The sequence below is a fragment of the Dermochelys coriacea genome, chromosome 5 (genome assembly GCF_009764565.3).
Source record: "Dermochelys coriacea isolate rDerCor1 chromosome 5, rDerCor1.pri.v4, whole genome shotgun sequence".
In the NCBI taxonomy this organism is placed as follows: domain Eukaryota; kingdom Metazoa; phylum Chordata; order Testudines; family Dermochelyidae; genus Dermochelys; species Dermochelys coriacea.
In genome coordinates, this window is record NC_050072.1 from 66,810,718 (window position 1) to 66,835,779 (window position 25,062).

Sequence of the window (25,062 nt, forward strand, 5' to 3'; positions counted from 1 at the left end):
TATAAAAAGCATTACACACCTAGCTTCTAATGAATGTACTACCAGCATGTGATACCTGTTGCTAATAGAGCTTCTAGAATTAAATGCTAACATTGCTGCTAAAATTTAATGCTAAGTGTTCCTTGGGCTGGGGCAATGACGAACGGCCAAAAGTGAGGGAGAGCGTGGAAAAGGGAAAGTGAGGTAGGTATAGAACAAGAAAGAGGAAACAGGAGAGGAAAAAGGAAAAACAAACAACAAAATTTCAGGTAAACAAAGAGGAAAAGAATCTCACTCACAGCAGGCATAATCAGCGGAGTTGTCACAACTTACACCAGGGCTGATTTTAACCCAATGTCTCAAACAAAAATAGTAGATAAGAGCTCAGACAAGTGCTGGAAAATAAAAGGAGGGATAGCAAAGGGCAGAATAATAACCTGATTATAAAAAACCTTCAAAATGATACTTTAATGTTGCCTTTTTTGTTTGGGGTAATCACGTGGGTCCCACGCCAACGAATTTCTGAAAAGAATCACTGAGTACAAGTATATCTTAGGAGTCAAAGGACTAAGAAACTCAAAAATTACTGTAGTAACACACTTTACTAAATGACCAATTATTTCTAATTTATTTACATTATCAGTCACTGGAAACAGTAATTTAACTCAAAGAACTCAGTTCCTTGAATTTAAAGGTTAGCATTCATTCCAATCCAGTGTTTTATCAACTGGTGTGCAATAGCTCGACTTGGTGGCACAAAGAAAGAACGCTGGTTTCCTTTAATGAGAACGTCCACGACCTGCAATACATACAGATTTTGTTTTGGTAAATTAATCTTATAAAACACATGGAATCTATCATGAACGTAGGAAGTTCCATACTGGAGTGATCTTCCCCAAGTCCAGTATCATTTCTCTGACTGAGGCCATTACCAGATGCATCAGAGAAAGGTGCAAGAAACAAGAGGAAAGGCTTTTTAACCTGTCAGGTAGCAAGTAAATTATGTCCTAAAGCCTGCAAGCTTATTATTCTAAAGTAACTGTGTACACTCTCACTAACCATATAAATGTCTAATCTTTTTGTGTAGCTAATTGCTAGGGCAGGAATCACAAGATTCCTGGTGTTGCACTATCTTACAAGTTCTTTTTCTTTGTGCGTGAACAAGCTTTTAGTCTGGGAAGAAAATGTTGTGTTTATTTTTCTGATACATATTTTTGGGGAGCTGTGGTAAGCAGTAATGGAATTTACTAATTCAATTCTTGAGGCAGAGTTGCTCCTGAAAAGCAGGTCTTGGTGTCTGCTTGAAATCCCTACAAAAAGGGATTACCCCACATGCTGTTTGTGACATCTGTGTTTAAAACCTGCACATACTGTTTAAAATAAACAAGTTGCTCTAAGAATATACCCAGACTCTATGCCACTGATTTTTTTAATGGGAAACTGATTTTCAAAGCCCCAACATTTGCTACTGTTTTGAAAGATGGGTGACACTATTAAGATCTTGGCCTAACGGTCCCTCGGGGCAATGAGCTGTAGAGATTATATGGTGTGTTTATTAAAAGCATTTCCTTTTATTAATTTTAAATTTGCGGTCTATTTTTATGAATGGCTCTCTTGGTTTTGTATTATGAAAAACAGTAAAGAGGTGCTCCTAATTTACTTTCTCTATATCATTCATTAATTTATACCTCTATCATGACCTCTCTTATTTGTATTTTCCTTAAACTGAAAAATCCTTTTCAATCTTTCCTCACATGGAAGTCTTTTTGTTCTTCTAACCACTTTCATTGCTTGTCTTAGGATCATTTTCTATTCTGTTGTATCTTTTTTCTGATGGAATGGCAAAACTTGAACACAGTCCAGTTGAGGGTGTATCTTTGATATATACCTATAGTGGCATTATAATATTTTTATTATTATTTTCTATTTCATTTTTTCTCCTATCATTTGGAGTGTGGGGCATTGATCTCTGATGAGGATCGAGAAGATATTTACACTGAATTCTCCGCAACAATGCCTTTGTCTTTTACAACGTGGTCACATTTAATTTAAAACCCAGAAATGTGTACATTAGTTAAAATTACTCCTCCCAATGTGCATTACCTTGCAATTACAGTAAGACATTCACATAGGACCATCACCTTATAAAACTGTGATTTACATGCTATGGACATATTTGCACTATTTTAAAACTAGTTTCTGGTAAACTCTTTATAATTAAGGATAAGATATTGTCATGGAAGTCATGGATTCTGTGACTTTCAGAGACTTCCGTGACATTTTCTGCTTCAGTCCCGTGCCCTAGGGTGGTGGGGGCCCCGGAGCAGTCAGCCCTCTCCCCCACCCCCATTATTTTTACTAAAAGGTCACTGTTTACTTTTACTAAAAATAATTGTGACCAAAGTTTTAACTTTATTTATAATACACAAATCTCTTACAACATGTAAAGCCAAATTCAGAACTGGTGTAAGGCTGTGAAACTTCACTGAAAGTTTACATTTGCCCCATAATCTTTCAATCATCTTTTGAGAAATCTCTACTGTATTTAAAGTATCCAGTTCATCCTACTTTCTGCTTTATGAAAATAATTGGCAAACAGATACCTGAAGTTAGGCTTCTAAATAAAAGTGACCTGATTTTCAAAGGTGTTGAGCACCTGCCCCTGCACCTCCCCTTGACTTTCATAAAATCTGTGGGAGCTCAGCACTTCTGAAAATCAGGCTACTCTTATTCAGTGCCTACATACAGGTTTAGGAACCTAATTTTAAACACTCCCTTTTGAAAAATTTAAAAAAAAATTATTCTCCATTTCCATTACAAACTTGGACAGAGAAACAAAAAAAAGTAATGCATAGGAAGGCTAGGTTTAGGCCCTGTGTATCGTAGAATTCTAATTTACTGAACTCTGATAACCCTAACTTGCCTATTCACTAAACTACAGCATGTTGCCTTGTAAAAATGGAGGTTCACATAGGATTTCAGTACATTGGGAGTGGAGCTGCATGCTTCACTCCTGCACAACTTAGGTCATACAGAAAACTGAAACCAGCAAGGAAATTTACAGTCTGAAGACAGGAAAATCCCAATATGTTACACTTCTGATTATTCAAACTGAAATGCAGATGAGTAGGTGATTCAGATAACTGGGGTACTCCTGTATTACTCAGACTGAACTGGATGCATACATGTGTTTTTCAATAAACTTTATTTTAATTTCTATCATGACCATACAGGATATAGGCCAAAAAAATTCCTGTTTTAATATGCTAATAAAATGCACACCTGCATAGCATATAAATGCTGCACTGATGCTACATACTAACTCCTCTTTCCTTCAGATAGCGAAGAATTCTGTAATAAAAACAGAGCAGGGATCTGTAGGAGATGGAAGTGAAAGCAATATCAAGGTGGAAAAGAATGCACATATCTTTCCCCATAACTTATTTCCATGCTTTTAAGGTTTTAGGTGGAAGGATATGGCCTGATGCCATCTTCACTTTTGCTGAATGTAGTTTTTGTTTGTTACTTATACAAAAAATTTATAGAGACACATTTGCTTTACTTATATAAGACAATAAGGACCCTACTGCAAAGAACTTGCAGTTTAAAGTATATATAACAATGTAAATGTTAACAGACAGAAAAGGTGGGGGAAGGAATTGAGCAACAACAACAAAAAAGCCTCGTGTAATTTGTCTTATAGTTATGCTTAAAATTCCATCCATTGTGTTTTTTATTAGTTTTCTAGTTTTACCCATTTAGACTCTGATCCTGGAGTATGCTGCACAGTACACCTGGCATGCCCATGGACACTGAATTGGATTACTGGGGCCTACAACTGTATGAAAAATATATGTCAAAAAATAACAAATCCTCTTTTTTAATCTCTTAAAAAAATACTTGTATTTCTAAAAAAAATTTTTTTTTAGAAAAAGCTCAAAAATGAATGCTACTTAACAGTTCTCTTATCTAGATCCATACAAAGCTCAAGGAAGTAAATAGAAAGGTAGTAGAATAACTAACAATAAATACTGCCCCAAGAGAAGCACTGAATAGTTAAGCATGGCAAGAATGTCTTCAAATGGGCTTGCAGTGGGCACAGCATTCATCATGCAGTCTTTTATGAGTAGCTATCTTTCTTTTACAATATAATCACTATATGATGTGGTGAGTATAAACACCTATTTAACTTGCTGAAAAAGAGTGCATCCCTATTGTATACCAGAACCGATACAGTCACAGAACAATCAATGAGAGAAAGAAATTAAACTGAACTTTACCTGTTCTCTAGTGAACCAACGGGCATCCTCTATTTCATTCTTGTCAACTCTAATTTCCGTAGATACTGCAACAGCTAAGCAACCAATCATTAGGGAGGAGGGCATTGGCCATGGTTGACAAGAGACATACTGAACATGGCCAATTTTGACTCCACTCTCCTCCTCTACTTCTCTTCGAACAGCATCTTCTATTGTTTCCCCTAATCAAACAGGGCAAAGAACAAGCATCTGATGAAAATTCTCCAAGCAAGGATTACATTCTGTGCTTTGAACTGACTCAAAAGATTTAAAATTGCTTTGAACAATTATGTACAGGCATCCAGTTCCCAGGGTAGCACACAGATCTGAAGTATGAGAATCAGCAGTGTAATAAAAGAAAGGCAGGCACCAAAGCAACATTTATGAATAAAAATAAAATAAAATAAATACTATAAAAATATCAGAATACCAGCATCATACTGTATATTTCCTATGTAAAGCTACCATTAGTCCTTGAAATTGCTATGCGAAATGTACAGAAAATTTAATACACTTTACCTCAAATTAACTTTGAAACAAATAATCGTTTGCTTACTATAACAGGTAAATAATTTTGTTAACTTTAACTTAAGGTTTGTACTATAATTATAATAGTGTGGAATGTTACAGTTTAAAAATTAACAAAGCCTTTCAAAGTATGACAATCAACAGTAAAAAGATAGTAGATATTCAAATACACTCAAACACATGCCTACATTACCCACTCTGACACATTCTTCCTCTCTTCAAGGAGCCTCCTTTGCACCTCACAACATATAAAGAAACACACAACATACACTAAATTCCTCTAATTCAAATTATAATGGAAAACTTTAACTCCACCCTCAGGAACATTAATATTCATATACTGTGGGCATATGTGCACTGGATAAGTTTATAATATATTATTTGTCCATGGGAAATGGCTGAAGTCAGTTACATTTTTCCTTAAATTTTCCTACCTTCTGGCTCTTATTTTTGAAAATCTTGGCCTGCATTCTTTAGGATTCTAGTATCCTACATATTTCCCATAAAAGAAGCAGTTTTGTTCATCAAAGGATGAGCTGTAAGGTAAGACTAAAACATGAATAAATGTCACCTTTATCTTGGAAGATCTCTAGCGTAAAGAAACTGCCAAACTGAATGGTGACCAGTGCCCCTTGGTACAGTAATATGAAACTCAGAATTCTAGCGCTATTATATCCTGACAGTGCCTCTTGCTACTTTTCTTTTGTGGATAACATCCAATTATTTTCTTCCATCTTTGCTTTAGATATGCAAGTGACATCTTCCCTGCCTGAATTAAATTACAACATAGGCATTACTGTTATATGATATAACTCCTAACCTGTTCCTTAAATTCTGTGTCAAAGGCTCCTTAAAGTAGATAATCCATGCATCAACATAGTGCCTTATCTACAGATATTTCCAAAATTCCCTTCTCTGAAGTTTAAACTGGATCTGCAGTCACTGGAATTTCTCTCAGGCAGATCTTAATATACTGTGCATCTTTTTTGTTTTCTATTCTGACTAGTAAGAGGCTAGCCCATTAATGCAGAAGGTTGAGTTCAACCAACTAGGCGCTTAGCTGCCAGATAAGAGGCTGTCCTTTCATAATTTATGTTTGTTCTCCAATGCTTGATTGTTAAAAGATTTCTCAAGTAAATAAATATCTCATGGGTGAACCTGGAAGAGTTGGGAAGCTCATTGGTTGTTTATCCAAACTAGCCAAATCTCTTTGATAAGCAAAACTGGTATGAAGATAGCATGAAAATATGCTGGCTCATGAGATTTCCAATACAGTCTTTAATTCAGCCTGGAAATACTCCAATAACAGGTGTCCTTGTATTTCAGGACTTTATGTCCACTCAAAACCAAAAAGTGCAAAGAGATACGACAATGAAAAATACAAGAGAAGGTGGGACAAGTGAGGAAGTGGAAAAAAAAAATCCCAACTTTTTCAACCTCTAAAATAATATTTGAATCAATTCTTATTTTATCTGAACCAGTTCATTCAATCACATAGCAGAAGTCAGTCACACAGATAATTTTTGGATTTAGCTATGCATTATGTTCTCTTTAGTGAATAAGATGCGTTAGAATAAGTGTTTCATTGAATAATTTTTGCCCCTTTTTTCCAAAACAAAGAAAAGTCAATACAGAAAACTATGTTTAAATCATAGTTGTGAATAGTGACAAAAAACAAGTAATTCAATATTAATCCTTAATCTCTGTCCTTAATGTGTGTAGCCAAGTGCCCTCCTTCTCCCCTGCTCTTAATTTGTACCAAAACCTCATAGTAGTGAATGAGTACAGTTTATTTGTACTAAATTCTCTAGACAATAAAGAAGGGATGCCAACAAACTGAAAATCTCATTTCTCTCTGAAAATTTTGTACCCACTATAATTATGTTACTACCTGAGACTATTATTGCTGAAAACAGCTACCAGAAAAAAATATCTTCACATTACCTTGTGCATTTTACAAAGCTTTTTGAACTTTCACTGTTCTCTGAACAGTCATTTACACTTTGATCCTGCAAAAACTTAAGCACATGCTAAATTTTAAGCACGAATAGTCCTGCTGAGTTCAATTTCAATTTCTTCCTGGCCAAAAGTATTCTCATAAATACCATGAGGGGGAATAGAAAAAAATCCTTATATAGATACGTAAAGATTTTTTTTTTTTAAACTTAGGGCATGGGATGCTCTATCATAAAATGGAATTTTTTGAAATTAACCTTAAAAAATATTCAAGTTGACAAATGTTCCTTAAAAAAATCCCAACTGCCAATACGTAAGGTGTGTGGAATTTTTATTATAAAACATACCTAATAGATAGTATACACATTTAATTGACCTAATGTGGACCACACTTCTGACATTCTTTTCAAAGTACAGTGCTGTTTAAAATCAATTTGCAGGAAAATCCTTTTGAAAAGCTCCAGGCAATTTCAAGTGTAAGCTGGGATAGAAATACAAAATCAATTAACATCAAAGTCATGAAAAAAATCTCACCAGGCTCTACAAATCCAGCAAGGCAGGTAAACATGCCAGGAGGAAACCTCTTCTGCCTGCCTAAAAGGCACTGGTTCCCATCTGGATGAAGGACTTGCATTATCACTACAGGATCTGGAATGCATGTGAAAGAAATATATTTAAACTTTTTGGGGCTCAAAATATAGTAAAAAATTGCAGGCATGTATAATTCTTTGTTCAATATTCATGGTGTAAATACAGATTTAGTTTATTTAAGAGCTTGAAATTCAAATTCTGTAGATGCCCCAATGCAGGTATTATCAAGATGTGTTTTTTAACGAGATCTCTATTCACTTATTTTTGTAATACACATGCCTAATAGGTGTACTTAACTAGCCTAGGCTTGAGAGCCAGGATATACATTACCTGCAACTACATGCAATTTCTTGAAGTACCCACAGCATTAACCTAGTTACACATCCAACAGAAAGCAACAATTTCAGCAGCAAGGATGATAAGCCATCACCTCTTCCTCAGTCACAGATCTGTGGGATGTATTTCCAAATGAAAAGTACTATAAAAGAGCTACATATTATTATAATGATCTAAATGTTGTCATGTTTTTTCATTTTTACCCTTTTATTTCCTTCTCTTGGTTTCTAGTTCTTATTTTCTCCTTTGGATTTTTATCCATTTTCCTCTCCTCTTCCTTTTTGTGTCTTTTTCTTTCTTTTAATTTTCTGTTTTATTTTCTTCCCTTTCCATCAGTCATATCTACATTGAGCCTCTCCCCTTTTTCTATACCAGTCTTCAGTCATCTCTTTCCCTTCTTGGTTGCCTGTCCCTGATTTAACCATCCTAAAATCTATGTTTTCTTTTTGCCTTCCCTTTCTCTCTCTCTGCCTTGGTATTCATCCTACTTGCTTTATCTTCCCTGCCTCACTGATCCTCCTTCTTGTATTTTCCCCTCTGTTAGAATGACTGATTTATCAATCTCACTAGGCAAATGCTTCTCAAAGATTGATGCCTTATTCAAAAAGTACCTGCCATGGAGCACATGGTAGAATTTCAAGTCCTGCTGGCTGCCAGCTTTATGAGAAAAAAGTATCACCAACAAATGCTGGCTCAGCAATCTTTCATTTAATTGTACTCATTTTCTTAGTGTGTTCTGCTGCAGACTGTAAAGAAAAAATTACTAATGATTTTAGGAAGTTGCACAGTCCACAGAGCATGATAGACGAGTGGAGCAGGTAGGATTAATAAAAAGGTGAAGCAACAGACAAAAAGCGAGAGAGAAGGGCCAGACATACAACATACTATGACTGGGAGGGACATACTACAGAGTGAGGGGAAAGGAAAAGAGGTCAAAGGGTGAAGATACAAGAAAAAAGATGGGGAGACAATGGAATGAGAGGAAAGATGCAGTAACTCAAACTTTTGAAAGGCTAAGGAGAGGAAGGATGGTCCAGTGATTAAGACAGGAACTTAGGACTTGGGAGACTACGGTTCAAGTCCCTGCTCTACCACAGATTTCTTGTGTGATTTTGGGCAAATCACTTAGCTTCAATGTGTGTTAGTTCTCTACCAGCAAAACAGGGATAATAGTACTTCCTTTCTTTAAGGGTATTGTGAGGATTTAAAAACTCTGAGGTGCTTAGATACTAAGGTAATGAGGGCCATTTAACTAATTTAAATGGATTTTAAAAAAGCATAGATTTCAAGAAAATAAATGTGGAAAATATATTCTCCATATGGTAAAGGGCCAAGGGGGAAAGAGAGAGACTAAGAAGGAAAGAAAGGAAAAATATAATGACAAGGCATAGGTAGGAAAGCAGTTTACTTGTTTAATTTATTCATGTTACTTCAAATGTTTTATATTTCCCTGGCAGAGAGTCCAGAACTCCATAACTGGAGAGAAAGGATAGAATTCTCTCATTTGTTAACTATGGGCACATATCTTTTTTATATGACAAGGGTTTCAGAAGCAGGCAATTTCCCCCCTGAATTTTACCTGTTCGTTACAAAAGCTTGCTACTTAAAATAGTTTTTTTAGTCTTTGAAGTAAGTATCCTCTCTATGGCACAGCCGTCCCTATTCTAGTTCACAGTACAGATCTAAATATCTTTTTACAATTAAATGAAATAACCACCTTTTGTACAATACATACAACATTCAGAATGCCAAGAAAAACAATTCTATAAATTGATTAGATGTTAAAAAAGATTTTAGATTATGGATTTTGGCACAAGCTTAAGACAACAAATTCTCAAACAACTTTCCAAGTGCAGATGTTACATGGATAACAAAAGAAAAGATTCTAGCTCTATGAGATCTCTCGCCAAGGTCACCATTTATCATGGATTTTTTAGAACTGTTGCAGTTCTTCTGGGGCAGGCCTTTACACACTAATTGCAGAATCATTTTACTGTCTTAAAAATTATTTAAGACTGTAAAATGAAAGCACATTGTGATGCCACACTGTAATGTTTTCTGTATTAGAGTAGCACCTAGAGGCTGAGGCCTTTTGTATGAGGCACTGAAAAAGTATATAATACAAAGAGAGTCCCTGCCTTGAAGAGTTTACAATCTAAGTACCAGACCACAGACAACAGGTGGATAAAACAAACAGATGGCACAAGGAAATAACAGCATGAAACAAAAGCATGAAAAAGAGTGTTTGCAGCAGAAACAGTCGCCTAAGCACTGTAGAACTTTTTTTGTAAACAAAATGGCAGATGAGTTTTTAGAAAGATCTGAAGAAGGATGATGAAGTGGCTTTGTGGATATTTATGGCAAGCCTTTCTTATGATGAAAGACAGCATGAGAGAAAGCATGAAGGTGCTTGCTGGAAAATTTAAAAAAACAGGACAACCAAAATTGGAATCTATTGCAGAATGAAAGCTTGAGTCTATGTCCCTATATCATCTAACAGAAGACAGGTCGGGCAGGGTTAGGTCATGAACGCCCTTAAAAGTAAAAACAACTAGATTATAACTGATGCAGTGGAGAAAGGGGAGTCAGTGGAGGAACACAGAGAGATGCATGACGTGGTCAAAACAATGTCCCAGAAAAATGATTGTTGCACCATCATTTGGAATGGACATAAGTGGGGATAGATAGGATTTGTCAAGGCCAGAGGGAAGGAGGATGCAATAATCAAGACCTGAGATGATGAGGGCTTGGATGCTTGTGGATGAAGAGGAGAATGTTAATAATGTTATGTTAATAATTTGCTTACATTGTTGTAACATAGGATTTTTAGTGTCCTGCATTGAAACACAAGAGGCCGAAGTTGAATTAAAACTTTTTTTTTTTTTGGTCATGCACAACTCAAAGACAGAGAAGCTTGGACTACTTTATCTTGAATAAAACTGACAGAGTGTGGTCTGGCAAGATAGTTAAAAAAAAAATGACTTGGAGGGACTGAGTGAAGAGGATGGGAGAATTAAAAGGGATTAAGATACATGAATACAATGAAGTAAGTAGTGAATAATAATATAATGTGAATAAGATAATGGAGCAAACAAAAATCAAATAATCAATTTGTAAGCACCTAGAAGATAATCAGCTAAGTAACAGGCAACACGGATTTGTTAAGAACAAATCATGTTAAACCAACCTAACATTCTTCTTTGACAGGGTAACAAGCCTTGTGGATGGGGGGTAGCAATAGATGTGATATATCTTGACTTTAGTAAGGCTTTTGATACCGTTCTGATGCCGTATGATTGAATATGACCATATATACCACCATTATGCATTTGCAACAAATCTTGTACAAAGTATATCATTTAAGGTGTCAATGCAGAAGTTATGATTTGCTAAATAAGATTATCCTGTTTAAATCCAAGTTGTGGATCCAAGTGAAGTTATGAATATTGGCTATGTATCTGTATCTCAAATGCGTTTGCTCCTGGAGTAACAACAACAAGGTAGCTTACATCTACTCTCGCCAGCCCATTGTGAGTGGACTAGTCAAGCTTGATGACTCATTAAGGACACTTCACTCTAACAATGGGCCACAGAAGAAACTCATTGCGTCCAATAAGACTTCCTGAGGATACCTCAGCAAGTATATGGGTAATGGCTACCCATGTGAGTCATCAAAGCATGTAAGGATATGTGATATGCTCATGTGACCCTGAGCCAGTAACTTTCCAGGCATATGGCAAAGAGTGTAAAAGACCCCTGAGATATCTCCATTTTTACTTTCCTACCCTGATTCTCTGAAGTATGGACTTACAACAAAACAGAGCATTTTAAACTATGGACTGAGGACTTTCCAATCTTTTGGAAGTTACCAGGGAGACTTTACAAACTAGCAGTCCATTCCATTTACTGCTACAAACATAATAAAAGGACTTTGCAACTATTTGTATGTATATGATCTATTAACCATTTTTAACTCTATTCTTTTTTTCTTTTATTAATAAACCCTTAGATTTTAGTTACTAAAGGATTGGCAGCAGCATGATTATTGGGACAGATCTGAGTTATATATTGACCTGGCTATGTGGCTGACCTCTTGGGATTAGAAGATTCTATATGTGATTAAACTGATTTTCAGTAACCATTCATCATAGAGGCCTGTGTCTGGGTGGTAAGACAATGGATGGAATGCCTAAGGAGACCACATCTTTGACTTCCTGTTAACAAGCATGGTGAGACAGAAGTTTACTTTTGTTACTGGAGTGTTATAATATAAGAATAGAATAACCACCAGTTTGGGGTGAGTCTATCCTATTCTCAGCAGTTTGTCCTGAACCTGGTATTCTCAGCTGTGACCCACTGAAGCATGCTGACAACTGTCTCATCTGACCTTCTCATTAACAAACTAGAGAAATATAGCTTACATAAACCTACTATAAGGTGGGTGCACAACTGACTGGAAAACTGTACTCAGAGAGTAGTTATCAATGGTTCATAATAAAGCTGGAAGGAAATATTGTGTTGGGTCCGGCAGGGATCTGTCCTGGATCTGGTTCTAGTCAATTTCTTCATAAATGATTTGGATAATGGAACAGAGAGTATACTTATAAAGTTTGTGGATGACACCAAGCTGGGAGGAGCTCGAGGACAGGACTGGAATAAGAAATGGTCTGAAATAAATAAGATGAAATTCAATAAGGACAAATGCAAAGTATTGCTCTTAGGAAAGAATAATCAGTTGCACAAATATCAAATGGGAAATGACTGGCTAAGGAGTACTGCAGAAAAGGATCTGGGGGCTATAGTGGATCACAAACTAAATGACAGTAAAAAATGTAATACTGTTGAAAATAAAGCAAACATCATTCTGTGATGTAGAGCAGGAGTGCTGTAAGAAACACATTAGAAGTAATTTTTCCCCCTCTACTCAACACTGATAAGTCCTCAACTGGAGTAGTGTGTCTGGTTCTGAGCACGCTTTTGGAAAGATGTGGACAAACTGGAAAAAGTCCAGAGAAGAATAACAAAAATCATTAAAGTGTAGAAACCATGACCTATGAGGAAAGATTGAAAAAGCTGGGTTTGTTTAATCTGGAGAAGAGTAGACTGAGGAGGGCACATAAGAAGTCTCAAATAGGTAAAAGAATGGTATAAAGAGAAAGGTTATAAATTGTTCTTCTAATCCATTAAGGGAAGGACAAGAAGTATGGATTTAAATTGCAACACAGAATATTTAAATGAGACATTAGGAAAAATTTCCTAATGGTAAGGGCAAGTAAGCACTGGAACAAATTACGTAAGGAGCTTGTGGAAACTCTATCATTGGAGGTTTTAAAGAACAAAGTTAGACAAACAACTATAAGGGACAGTCTAGATCAGTGGTTCCCAAACTTGTTCCACCGCTTGTGCGGGGAAAGCCCCCCGCGGGCCGCACCGGTTTATCTGCCGCATCTGCAGGTTTGGCTGATCGCGGCTCCCAATGACTGCGGTTCGCTGTTCCAGGCCAATGGGAGCTGCTGGAAGCGGCGGCCAGTACGTTCCTCGGCTCGCGCTACTTCCAGCAGCCCCTATTGGCCTGGAGCAGCAAACCACAGCCACTGGGAGCAGCTATCGGCCAAACCTGTGGACACGGCAGGTAAACAAACCAACGCGGCCCGCCAGGGGCTTTCCCTGCACAAGCGGTGGAACAAGCTTGGGAACCACTGGTCTAGATAATACTTAATCCTGCCTCAGTGCAGGGGTGGATTCTAGATGGATTCTATGATATACGCCAGTTTTCTTCAGCCAATTGTTTATTTTTATGATATTCTTACCAACTCTTGGATACAATGTATTGTGAACTCCTTGAAGACTGGGACAGTCATCTTTTACGCAGGTCGTCTTGTAGCCTCCTTCTTCAATCTTGGTTGCACTGCCACATGTTGGGCAGAATTGGTATCGGTTATGCCATGCTAGAACAGATCTAGCCTGGGCTACTACTCCTTTAAAAGAATGCACCAAAATGATAGAATCATATAAAATCAATTTACAAGCCTTCTAATCTTTTAAAATATATAGCACAACAAGAAAATTCTCGTAATTCAACAGGAAAATCAAACTAAAACCACCATTTAAAATGTCCTCTTGATAATCTCATATTATTCAAATTCCCTTATCTATTTTCCCTTTTAACTATGTTAATTTAAGACCTGCATTGTCCTGAACCCTGTGCAGTCATTTACACTAGTGCAGGACATAATTTCAGGGTAACTGTACCTGTATTCCCTCTCCCATGGTCTCTAGATAGCACCCACTATAGGTTTCAGCTCCTAGCAAGCACCTCTTTTGGAGGGAATCCCGTGTCTCTCTCCTTCCTGACCAGGAGTTTTAAGACTGCATAGTGACCTGCCTTACACTACAATATCCCAAGCAAGACAGTCTGCCTAAAGGCCATTGCCTGTGCTTTGCTGTCTCTCCAAGTGCTATAAACAGTGTATTTACTGCCAGCAGCTACAAATTATAACAGAGATTTTTCTAGGCAAGCACATTTATTCTTAAGGTAAAAGCAATACAGAGAAAACAAAGAAAACATTAAACATACTAGGGAGTCACCAATCAGTCTTATTCGGCCCTAGCAGGCCAGACTTTCCAATCTTTCTGCAAGGGTTGGTGCCCATCTTGGATAGAAGGTCCTGTCTGCTTGCTGGTTCAGAAAGGTGGTCCTGAGTTAATTTAAACTCAGTCTTTTTATATTAAAAGCTCTTTCTTTGTCTGTTGGTTTCTGGAAAACCCAGTCTAAACCAGTATACGAAAGCCTTCCCAGGAAGCAGTACTTCTCTGGGAGACATTTATCATTAAGTGATTCATCTTAATCACCCCCTATTGTTTTTAGTTCCTGGCGGAGCAGTAGGGAACCCTCCCCACTTAGAGGTAAATAAAATCCCTGGGCCAGTGTTACACAAACCACTCATACACTTAACACAATATGTTCCCCACAGATATTGCATACAGTTGCAATATTATTGCCTGGTTTTGCAGACATTAGTATCTTTCAACTGTGTATGCAAATTTTTACAAGACCAGTTGTAGCTAGTGAAAAAATCAGGCCATAGACTTTTAATTAAAACCCCTGGAAACAATGGAATTTGCCTGTACTAGTTGGCTCTCTTTTTTTAATTCAATCGTTCTATAAAAACATTGCACCTTTTATGTGAGGATCTCAACTCATACTTCAAACAATTAAACAACAAAACTCTCCTGTGTGGAAGATATATACAGCTTATTATGGGCACCATGGAGGCACACAAATTGGGTAGGGATTTGCTGAAGATCATGCAACTAATCAGTAGGAGAGGGGAAAATAGGAGCCAATACAGGAGCAGCTTCCATGGCCCTGCTCCCACTTCCCATCCACTCTTTTCTGATTAGACAATTGCTAAAAGTTACATTTTGGACACCTTACCAGCTTCTTTTTCAGGCAACTGCAGCAGTGCAGGCATTGGAGGATGAAGAAAATAACAGTCTTCATGCTTCTGTTTAAACTGTTCAGCAAAGGTAGCATTTATGCTTAGGGCAAACCAAGCAACCAGTCCATCTTCTTCATCTTCCTTCAGAACTCCTCCACTCAGAGTAGCCAACTGAAGTTCTACTCCAAGAAAAATCAAGGTGACTTCTTCAGTCTGGCTCATGTATTCCTTTACATCCTTGTGGCACAGCCTGCAAAGCTTGACTTCAGGCTGCTGGGAACCATCTTCCCCTCCACCCAAAGTGACCAATGGGTTTAAATTTGAGAAAAGGATGTATACGGTGGCTGGATGGTTTTGTTTTGTGTTTAACCATTTAGAATCTGTTCTTTTATCACTCCTCCTATCCAGAAGTGTCCTGCTAAAATAATTTTCATGCTCTATTGCATCATTTGGCAGGAAAAAAGGCTTCTGTCCACCCTTAACATTTGCTAGTAAATTAGCTATATGCTTATACCCCCAAAATTTAGCAATGTCTAGTGCAGTCTGGCTTGATTTATTGACAATGGACCTGTCACACCTATAAACAGAAAAGAAAAATGATGGTTACCATAGTGACTGTGATTTTGTAAGAGTCTTGCTGGAGTATATTCTCACGGTGAGATACATCCACACTGCAATTGAGCTTTGGTGGCCTTTAGAAAAGTAGTGCCAATTGGGGCCATGTACGTACTCTTTCACAGCACTGAGCATTTAGAAATGTGATGATAAAATGACCAAATGGTCCCAATACCTTCATTCTCTCCTGCTAAATCCAACTGTTGGAGTCTTTGATTCCAAGGCCAGAAGGGACCACTATGATCATTTAGTCTGACCTCCTGTATAACAGCCACAGAACTTCTTCAAAATAATTCCTATAGCATACCTTTTAGAAAAACATCCAAATATTATTTTTAAATTGCCAGGATGGAGAATTCACCATGATCCATGGTAAATTGTTCCAATAGCTAATTACCCTCATTGTTAAAAATGTACACCTTGTTTCCAGTTTGAATTTGTCTAGCCACTGGATCGTGTTATAACTTTCTCTGATAGACTGAAAAGCTCATTATCAAATATTTATTCCAAATGTAGGCACTCAGTCAGTAATCAAGTCACCTTGTTACTTTCTCTTTGTGAATCTAAACAGATTGAGCTACCTGAGTCTATGAAGACAGGTTTTTCTAATCCTTTAATCACTCTTGTGGCTCTTCTCTGAAACCTCTCTAATTTATCAACAACCTTCTTGAATTGTACACAGATTTCCAGCAGTGGTCACATCTATGCCCAATACAGAGGTAAAATAACTTCTCTACTCCTACTCGTGTCACAGGACAGTAGGACGCCAAAAAAAATCATAAATACCTAATTAACTTTAATGCAATACAACACCAGAAATTAAGGAAGTCTTGGATCAAAACCCAGAAATTGCTCCATGCCTAGAGAGAATAGATTCCCCTGCAGAAGGGGAAGAACTAAGGCAGGTGGATCACATGGCCCTTTTTTTGCTTTGACTCTGAATGTTCAGCGCTGCAAGAGGGAGCTCATGCAGCTGTAGTGGGCAAAGCTTTCTGGAAGGATCCCAAAGATCAATCGTATCAAAAGGCATATTCCACGAGTCAGAATATGGAGAGGCAACACCATCAAAGAAAAATCAGGGAAATAGCCTGTTGGCAAAACATTTCTACTTTCAAGAAAATATTTGTTTGTTTGTTTCTTTGAAAATCACTTTACTTTTCTTGCCTAATTCATTCAAAGAAGCTACATTTCAGCTTTAGTGGCATCACAATGGACTATCTTAGAAACAAGTGTGATACTCAAAAGAGGCAAGACTCTGGAAGCCTTTCTCGGAGGTCTGCAGAATGAGCATTTTAAAATCATGCTTTGGAGGACGAGCTGATCCACAGAAAGATCTTTCTCTTACAGAGCTGTCCACAGAATGAAAGAACTGGAGAAACACTGCCATAAGGCATATATTTAACTATTCATAAAAAATGTTAAAATACCTGGGATTTCAACGCATATAATCTGTTTCAGACTAGGAGGAAAAGATTACAAGCATAAATAATATGAAACCATTCCATCTTCCCATACAATTTGACTTGTGAATTTTCCTTTTCTGATTAGAATTACTAGTTCATTGACATGCAACACCAGTTCTCTCAACTGGGAGCTTAGCACATGCCCTAAGAATCATCTTGTATGGGGAAAATCTGACCCTCACTTTGTAAAATGCTTCAAATTTAAAATATTTTCTTATAAAACAATTTTAAAATCACTGAGCAACAGTATATTGTGAATTCTTATCCTGAAAATAGCAATCTTGGTAAACAGTAAGTTCTGAAATTGAGAACTCGAGAAGTAAGGAAAAGAATGCACTTGTTTTTGTAAATACAAAGCCTGGTGGATGATGGACAACAGCACCACCATAAATTACAAAAAAAATAGTATATTTGGGTCAGATTCACCTATATGTTCCTACTGCTTTGTGTTTCTCCATGAGCTATTTTCTGTTGGTACTGATGCTTGCTTATAACAATTAGTGGAAAATTTACAGTAAAGATTGGATTGGGACAAACAAATGTAAAAAAAAATAAAAATGATTTCATCTTGTAATTCTACTTCCCTAAAGTTTTCACCTTTCAGGAATCTCAGTTCTGAGTTTTAGCTCCTTAGCAAGAGACTGACAAAACTTCCCTAACTCTTAAGGTTTTTTTTACCCTTGAGGGTAATGGGGCAGAGTGAGAGTAAGCCCTCTACTTATCATGTTTAGCACAAATGCTGCCCTTCTGAAAATTTCAATAAACTCCTTTGACTGCTTGGAAAGCAAAGCTCCAGAGAAAACAGTCAATTCAAGATGAAAATATGTGTCCCAGAAAAATGAAAATAAAAGTAGAAGAAAAAATACTTCATAGATTAGTAGACTTTAAGATCAGAAGGGGACCATTAAGATCATCCAGTCTAACATACAGGCCAGAGTATTTCACCCCACGAGTCCTGCCTTAAGTCCATTAACTCGTGGCTGAATTTAAGCATCTTTTAGAAAGACATCCAATCTCGATTCAGACTTCAAATGATTGAGAATATACATCCGGGATAGTCAATTATTTTTTGCCGAGGTCCAAATTTCTTGGTCAAAGTATAGTCAAGGTCCAAACTCCAGAGAAAATAATAAAAATGATAAGTAAATAAAAAGATTTTGGGGACCATTCAAAAGCCTCTGGCGGTCCAGATTTTGGCCCACGGTTCACCTATTGACAACCCTAAGTTACATCCTTTAGTAATGTTCCAGTGGTTAATTAGTCTCACTGTTATAAATTTGCCCCGTATTTCCAGTTTTATTTTTTCTAGCTTCAACTTCCAGTCATGGGATCTTGTTGTGTCTTTGTCTGTTAGATTAAAGAGCCCCATCTTCTGCCTATGTAGGAACCTGTAGATTGCGATCAAGTTGCCTCTTACCCTTCTCTTCAATAAGATAAATAGACTGAACTCCCTTGAGGCTCAATGTAAGGTGTTTTTGTTTGTGTATAATGTTTAAAGTAATTCTTGTAGCCTTAAAACTCCCTTTAATTTTTCAGTATCTTTTTTGTGTGAAAACAAAACTGGATACAGAATTCCAGTAGTGGTCTCACCAATGTTTTATACAGATGTAATATCAACTCCTTACTCCTCATTTATACCTCCAAGGATCATATTAGTCCAGGGGTGGGCAAACTACAGCCCGCGGGCTGAATCCGGCCCCTCAGAGCTTTGCATCCGGCCCGCAGGATTGCCAGCCCAGCCCCACTCCTAGAAGAAGCTGGCACCATGGCCCCTGTGGGGGACAGGAGGGCAGAGGGCTCCGCGCGCTGCCCTCGCCTGCAGGCACTGCCCCCCGAAGCTCCCATTGGTTGTGATTCCCCATTCCAGGCCAATGGGAGCCACGGGGGGTGGTGCCTGCAGCCAAGGGCAGCGCGTGCCCTCTGCCCTCTCCCTCCCCCAGGAGCCGCAGTGCCATCTGCTTCCGGGAGCGGTGCGGGGCCAGGGCAGGCAGGGAGCCTGCCTTCGCCACGCTGCCACCCCGGAGCTGCTCCAGGTAAGCAGCACTGGGCTGGGGCTGACACCCCAAACCCCTCTTGCACCCCACACTCCAACCCCCTGCTGTACCCTGCACTCCTCCTGCACCCCAACCCCCCTGCCCTGCACCCCTTCCTGCACATCATACCCCCTCCCGCACCTCACAACCCCTCCGACACCCTGCACCCCTTGTCCCAGCCCTACTTTCATGGCCCTGCATGCAATTTTCCCCACCCAAATGTGGCCCTTGGGCCAAAAAGCTTGCCCACACCTGTATTAGTATCTCTAGCCTTAGCATTACACTGGGAGCTCATGTTCAATTGATTATCTAACATAAGACTCTAAGTCATTTTCAGAGAATTACTGCTTTCCAGAATACAGTCCCATATCCTGTAAATATGATTTGAATTCTTTGTGACTTGATGTGATCTTGCATTTGGCTACATTAAAACACATTGTTTGTCCCCAGCTTATCAATCAATCAATCCAGATCGCTCAGTATTCGTGATCTTGCCTGCCATTTTTTACCTCAAAGAAGGTATCCTCCAAACTCTAAGGCAGGTGTAAGTTTCCCATCATAAAGCACACATAATCCCACCGCCTGAGGTAATCCAGTAGTAGGAGAGGGCCATAGGACTGGTTCATTTGACAGTCCATGATAGGCAAAGAGGGTGTAATGAGTTAAAAGAAGATATGGACAGACCACCAGTGAGTTTGGCCAATTTGTGGCGGCCAAAATGGTCCCTTGGGGCTGTGGATAGCTTTGTGCAAATTATAGAAGCCACCAGATGACTTATTTAGCCAGGGACTGGACCAGGTATGGCTGATTCCAGGAATGGGGAGAGCAAAAAGGTGACAAAGTCAACTTTGCTTCCCTCTGCTCTGACACAAAGCACAGCTCAATCACATTAGAAAAATCTATCCCTTACTCAGGCTTTAGTTTTGAGGATTTTATACTTCATAGCATTCCAGTCCAGCTTTGTGTTGGATTTGCCTGGGATGTCTAAACAAGAGCTTTGAGGCAATCTTTATTTTCCTTCAAAGCTCACAATTTTAGCAGCCATATCTGAGAGTACTGTGGTTGACTTCAAGGCAGACAACACAACATACGTGGTCGTCAGTCTTTGACATTGGTTTGGTGTGCTGACATGGTATGAAGATACTATGTGGTCTTCCCCTCTCCTTAGAAGCCACGCTTAGAAGTAAGGCAGTGGTGCACACAGGGAAGAGTTGAACCAACTGAGAAATAAGTGCCAAGTGACAAAACAAAGAAAATCAGCATCAAGTAGTATTAAGATCCTCTAACAAAACGTGTGGCACAGTAGCGTCCTCACTCAATTGCCAGTGAGAACAGTGCTAGTGCTGGAGTACTAAGAAATACAAGTAAAAGAAAATACTGCAGAAGTACTGAGGTACCAGTCCACAACTGTGCCAAGAAAAGCACTGAAACAAAACTGTTTGCACTACAATACAAAGGCCAGTGCTGCATTAGAGTTAAGGCTTTGAGGAAAAAAATAAATGTAATAAATCTAAATATTCCAGTTAACATATTCAATTTATACATGCAAGGGGAGGTGTGCAATGGCCAGTTTAGGGCATGGCTCATGCTCTACCCTGTTACCGCTACTCTCAAGAATGAAAATAACCTTAAGAGATAGGAGAGTTCCACTAGTCTGGCATGAGGAACTGACTGAGACCCCAACACAGAAGGTAACTTCAGAGAAGAAAGACGTTCATAAGGATCTGTATATAGTGGTCATTCAGAGACATTAATCAAAGGGGCAGGAAGGGCCTGATTAGATCCTAAGTAAAGGATCCTTTAACTTTCTTACCCTTTTTCAAGAAGAATCTGCACAATCTCAAAGTGTCCATTTCTGGCAGCATACATCAAGGCTGTCCAACCATTCTCAGCAGCTTCATTGATAAGGGATGGAGAATGACTGCACAGTGCTGTCAACCTGATCTTGTCTCCAGTAGCAGCAAAACTGTGCAGCTGAGAAATCATTTGCTGCATGGGATTCCTTTCGGTGTTTGTCATTGTCTCAGCTATGTTAAAAAAAAAACAAAACAGAAATATTTCTGAACAAAATTTGGATTTTATATTATTTAAAAAAGAAAGGATAAAGAAAAAATATACAACTTGTAGAACAACAAAACTCATCCACAATGATCACCTTGAAAATGATACAATTGTAACATTGTCATGTTTAGTGTGAAATTTAAGAAAATCAATTATATTCAGTGTTGATTAATGTCAAGTAATGTATACTGGAAAATACATTCCAAACTAAACATACAAAATAATGGGGCCCAAATTAGCTGTTACAGCTGAAGAAAGAGATCTTGGAGTCACTGTGGATAATTCTCTGAAAACATCTGCTCAACATGCAACAGCAAGTCAAAAAAGCTAATAGAATGTTAAGAACCATTAGGAAAGGGATAGATAATAGAGTAAATATCATAACGCCACTATATAAATCCATGGTACGCTCACACCTTGAATACTGCATAAGTTCTGGTTGCCTCATTTCAAAAAAGATATATTAGTATTGGAAAATATACACAGAAGAGCAACAAAAATGATCAGAGGGAATGCAACAGCTTCCGTTTGAGCCGAGATTAATGAGACTGGACCTGTTCATTTTAGAAGAGATGACTAAGTGGGGATATGATAGAGGTCTATAAAATTCTGAATGGTGTGGAGAAAGTGAATATGGAAGTGTTATTTACCCCTTCACATAACACAAGAACTAAGGGTCACTCAATGAAATTAATGGGCAGCACATTTAAAAGAAACATAAGAAAGTACTTCTTCATACAACCTAGTCAACCTGTGGAGCTCACTGCCAGGGGAGGTTGTGAAGGCCAAAAGTATAACTGTTTCAAAAAAGAATTAGGTAAGGAGGAGGATAGATCCATCAGTGGCTATTATCCATGATGGTCAGGGATGCAACCTCATGCTCTGGGTGTCCCTAAGCCTCTAAGTGCCAGAAGCGAGGACTGGATGACATGGGATGGATCACTTGATAAATTGCCCTGTCCTACTCGTTCCCTCTGAAGCATCTGGCACCGACCACTGTTGCAAGACAGGTTTCAGAGTAGCAGCCGTGTTAGTGTGTATTCGCAAAAAGAAAAGGAGTACTTGTGGCACCTTAGAGACTAACAAATTTATTAGAGCATAAGCTTTCGTGAGCTACAGCTCACTTCATCGGATGCATTTGGTGGAAAAAACAGAGGAGAGATTTATATACACACACACAGAGAACATGAAACAATGGGTTTATCATACACACTGTAAGAAGAGTGATCACTTAAGATAAGCCATCACCAGCAGCAGGGGGGGGAAAAGAGGAAAACCTTTCATGGTGACAAGCAAGGTAGGCTAATTCCAGCAGTTAACAAGAATATCAGAGGAACAGTGGGGGGTGCGGTGGGGGGGAGAAATACCATGGGGAAATAGTTTTACTTTGTGTAATGACTCATCCATTCCCAGTCTCTATTCAAGCCTAAGTTAATTGTATCCAGTTTGCAAATTAATTCCAATTCAGCAGTCTCTCGTTGGAGTCTGGTTTTGAAGCTTTTTTGTTGAAGGATAGCCACTCTTAGGTCTGTGATCGAGTGACCAGAGAGATTGAAGTGTTCTCCAACTGGTTTTTGAATGTTATAATTCTTGACGTCTGATTTGTGTCCATTCATTCTTTTACGTAGAGACTGTCCAGTTTGGCCAATGTACATGGCAGAGGGGCATTGCTGGCACATGATGGCATATATCACATTGGTAGATGCGCAGGTGAACGAGCCTCTGATAGTGTGGCTGATGTGATTAGGCCCTATGAGGGTATCCCCTGAATAGATATGTGGACAGAGTTGGCAACGGGCTTTGTTGCAAGGATAGGTTCCTGGGTTAGTGGTTCTGTTGTGTGGTGTGTGGTTGCTGGTGAGTATTTGCTTCAGACTGGGGGGCTGTCTGTAAGCAAGGACTGGCCTGTCTCCCAAGATGTGTGAGAGTGATGGGTCGTCCTTCAGGATAGGTTGTAGATCCTTGATGATGCGTTGGAGAGGTTTTAGTTGGGGGCTGAAGGTGATGGCTAGTGGCGTTCTGTTGTTTTCTTTGTTGGGCCTCCCAACAAATACCGATGACGGAAATACCGATACATGTACTTTTTCAAGAAAGAGCACACAATCAAAATTGTGTATCATGATCAACCTCCGTGGTTTATGAAAAATATTTCTGGGCACGTTTCTATGGCCTGGTCTGCATTGGGGGTGGGGGGATTGATCTAAGTTACGCAATTTCAGCTACATGAATAACATAGCTGAAGTTGACATACTTAGACCTACTCACTGTGGTGTCTTCACTGAGCTGAGTCCACTGCGGCCACACCCCTGTCAACTCTGCCTCCGCCTCTCGCCGCATTGCTGGAGCAGAGGAGCCGAGAGGAGAGCGCTCGGGGATCGATTTATCGTGTCTAGACTAGATGCGATAAATCGACCCCCGCTGGATCGATCGCTGGCCGCGGATCTGGCGGTAGTATAGACATACCCTATAAAATCAATTTCTATTAAACTGTAGATTTCTCCCGCTTTCACACCTTTCCAGCCCCTTTGTGCAGGCCAATGAAACGGGAAGAGAAGGTGCTAACCCCCCCCCCCCCCCACTTTACTCTTCCAGAGGGAAGCCAGGACTTGTGCTTCCTCCCACCAGGGACGCGATAGAGCAGGTTGAGAACCACGGCGACAGAGGCTGTTCCTGGTCTTGTTAAGGCTGCTCTGGAAAGGCGACAGCCGCACCTCACTGGCAGCTGCCTAACAACTGTTTTTTCAACAGGGCAGGGGAAACCCACGTGCCCGCGCCGCAGCAGCAGCCGGGTTTCCGTTGGGCAGTTTCTGGTCTGATAACCGCTGAGGTGTAACCGACCGGCTACGAGCCCCCAGCAGCCCGACGAGGGGCCGCGCCCGGCCTGCAGCGGCGCGAAGGGCCGCGCCACTGAGCGGCGGCTCACAGGAACTCGGGGCTGGGGCTGGGCGGGAGCCTCGCTCCCCCCAGCGCGGCGGGGAGGGCAGAGGGGGCTGGTTGGGGGCGCTGGGGACCTGCCCGAGCTGGACAAACCCCGGGCCCCGGCGCGCTGCCGTTACCGTTTTGGAGGAGGCCGGCGCAGGCGGAAGAGGAACAAAATATCAGCACCGCCCGCTTCCGGTCGGGCGGACTGAAGCCTCCGCACTTCCGGCGGCTCGCGCGGCGGGGCGCTGCTTGCGCTCTGGCCGGCCGGGGGGGAGGGGCGTTGCCGGGCCTACGGGCGGCAGGCCCCGGGTCCGTTCGGTCGGAGCTCGGGCGCCCCGAGCGTGGTTAGTGCAGGGCCTGGCGGTGGGAGCCTGGTTTGTGCCTCCCTGGCCCGGCCCGCGGTGGCCCGGTCCTCCCGTGCGCCCTGCCAGCTGGCGAGAACGCGCCGGCCGAGTGTAGATCGCGCCCGGCTCAAGCCGGGCTCAGCTCTGTGTCTTGCCCCGCGCAAGCCGGTACTGGGCACTGAGGCCTGGGTCTGCACGGGGATTTAGGGGTTGCAACACCGAACATTATGCTTAGAAAAACACCAGAGGAACAGCCCTGTTAGCTGCAAAGCTTCAGTTGGGAGCCTTGGCTCCCCCATACAACGAATGGGGAGAGCTGGGCACCTAATAAATCGGGTTGTCAGTTTTGTTTGGATGTATTTCTGGAGATTTAACCACATGACATACTCTTTAATTCCTGGAGACTCCAGGCCAATCCTGGAGGGTTGGCAACCGTGGCAAGAATGGGATTAACAGAAACCAGCATGCTAGGTTGGGAGTTGCCTCAACTAGCC

General features: G+C 40.0%; 1 protein-coding gene across 5 annotated transcripts; it reads right to left on the reverse strand.

Annotated features, from left to right (window-relative positions):
- Positions 1–584: 584 nt before the first annotated feature.
- On the reverse strand, positions 585–24,506 carry NUDT12 (nudix hydrolase 12). 5 transcript variants are annotated; one of them, XM_043514166.1, is made up of 9 exons: positions 24,359–24,506; positions 21,055–21,268; positions 15,127–15,707; positions 13,499–13,666; positions 7,296–7,409; positions 5,003–5,047; positions 4,260–4,459; positions 3,262–3,354; positions 585–778 (listed from the first exon to the last, which is right to left on the reverse strand). In XM_043514166.1, the coding sequence occupies exons 2-8, from the start codon at positions 21,258–21,260 to the stop codon at positions 3,298–3,300; spliced, it is 1,371 nt and encodes a 456-aa protein (XP_043370101.1). In that variant the 5' UTR covers positions 21,261–21,268; positions 24,359–24,506; the 3' UTR covers positions 585–778; positions 3,262–3,297. The 5 variants fall into 5 exon arrangements, with proteins under 5 accessions (XP_043370101.1, XP_043370098.1, XP_043370100.1 ...); XM_043514163.1 differs by lacking the exon at positions 3,262–3,354; XM_043514165.1 differs by lacking the exon at positions 3,262–3,354 and having other exon boundaries at positions 24,318–24,378.
- Positions 24,507–25,062: the final 556 nt, after the last annotated feature.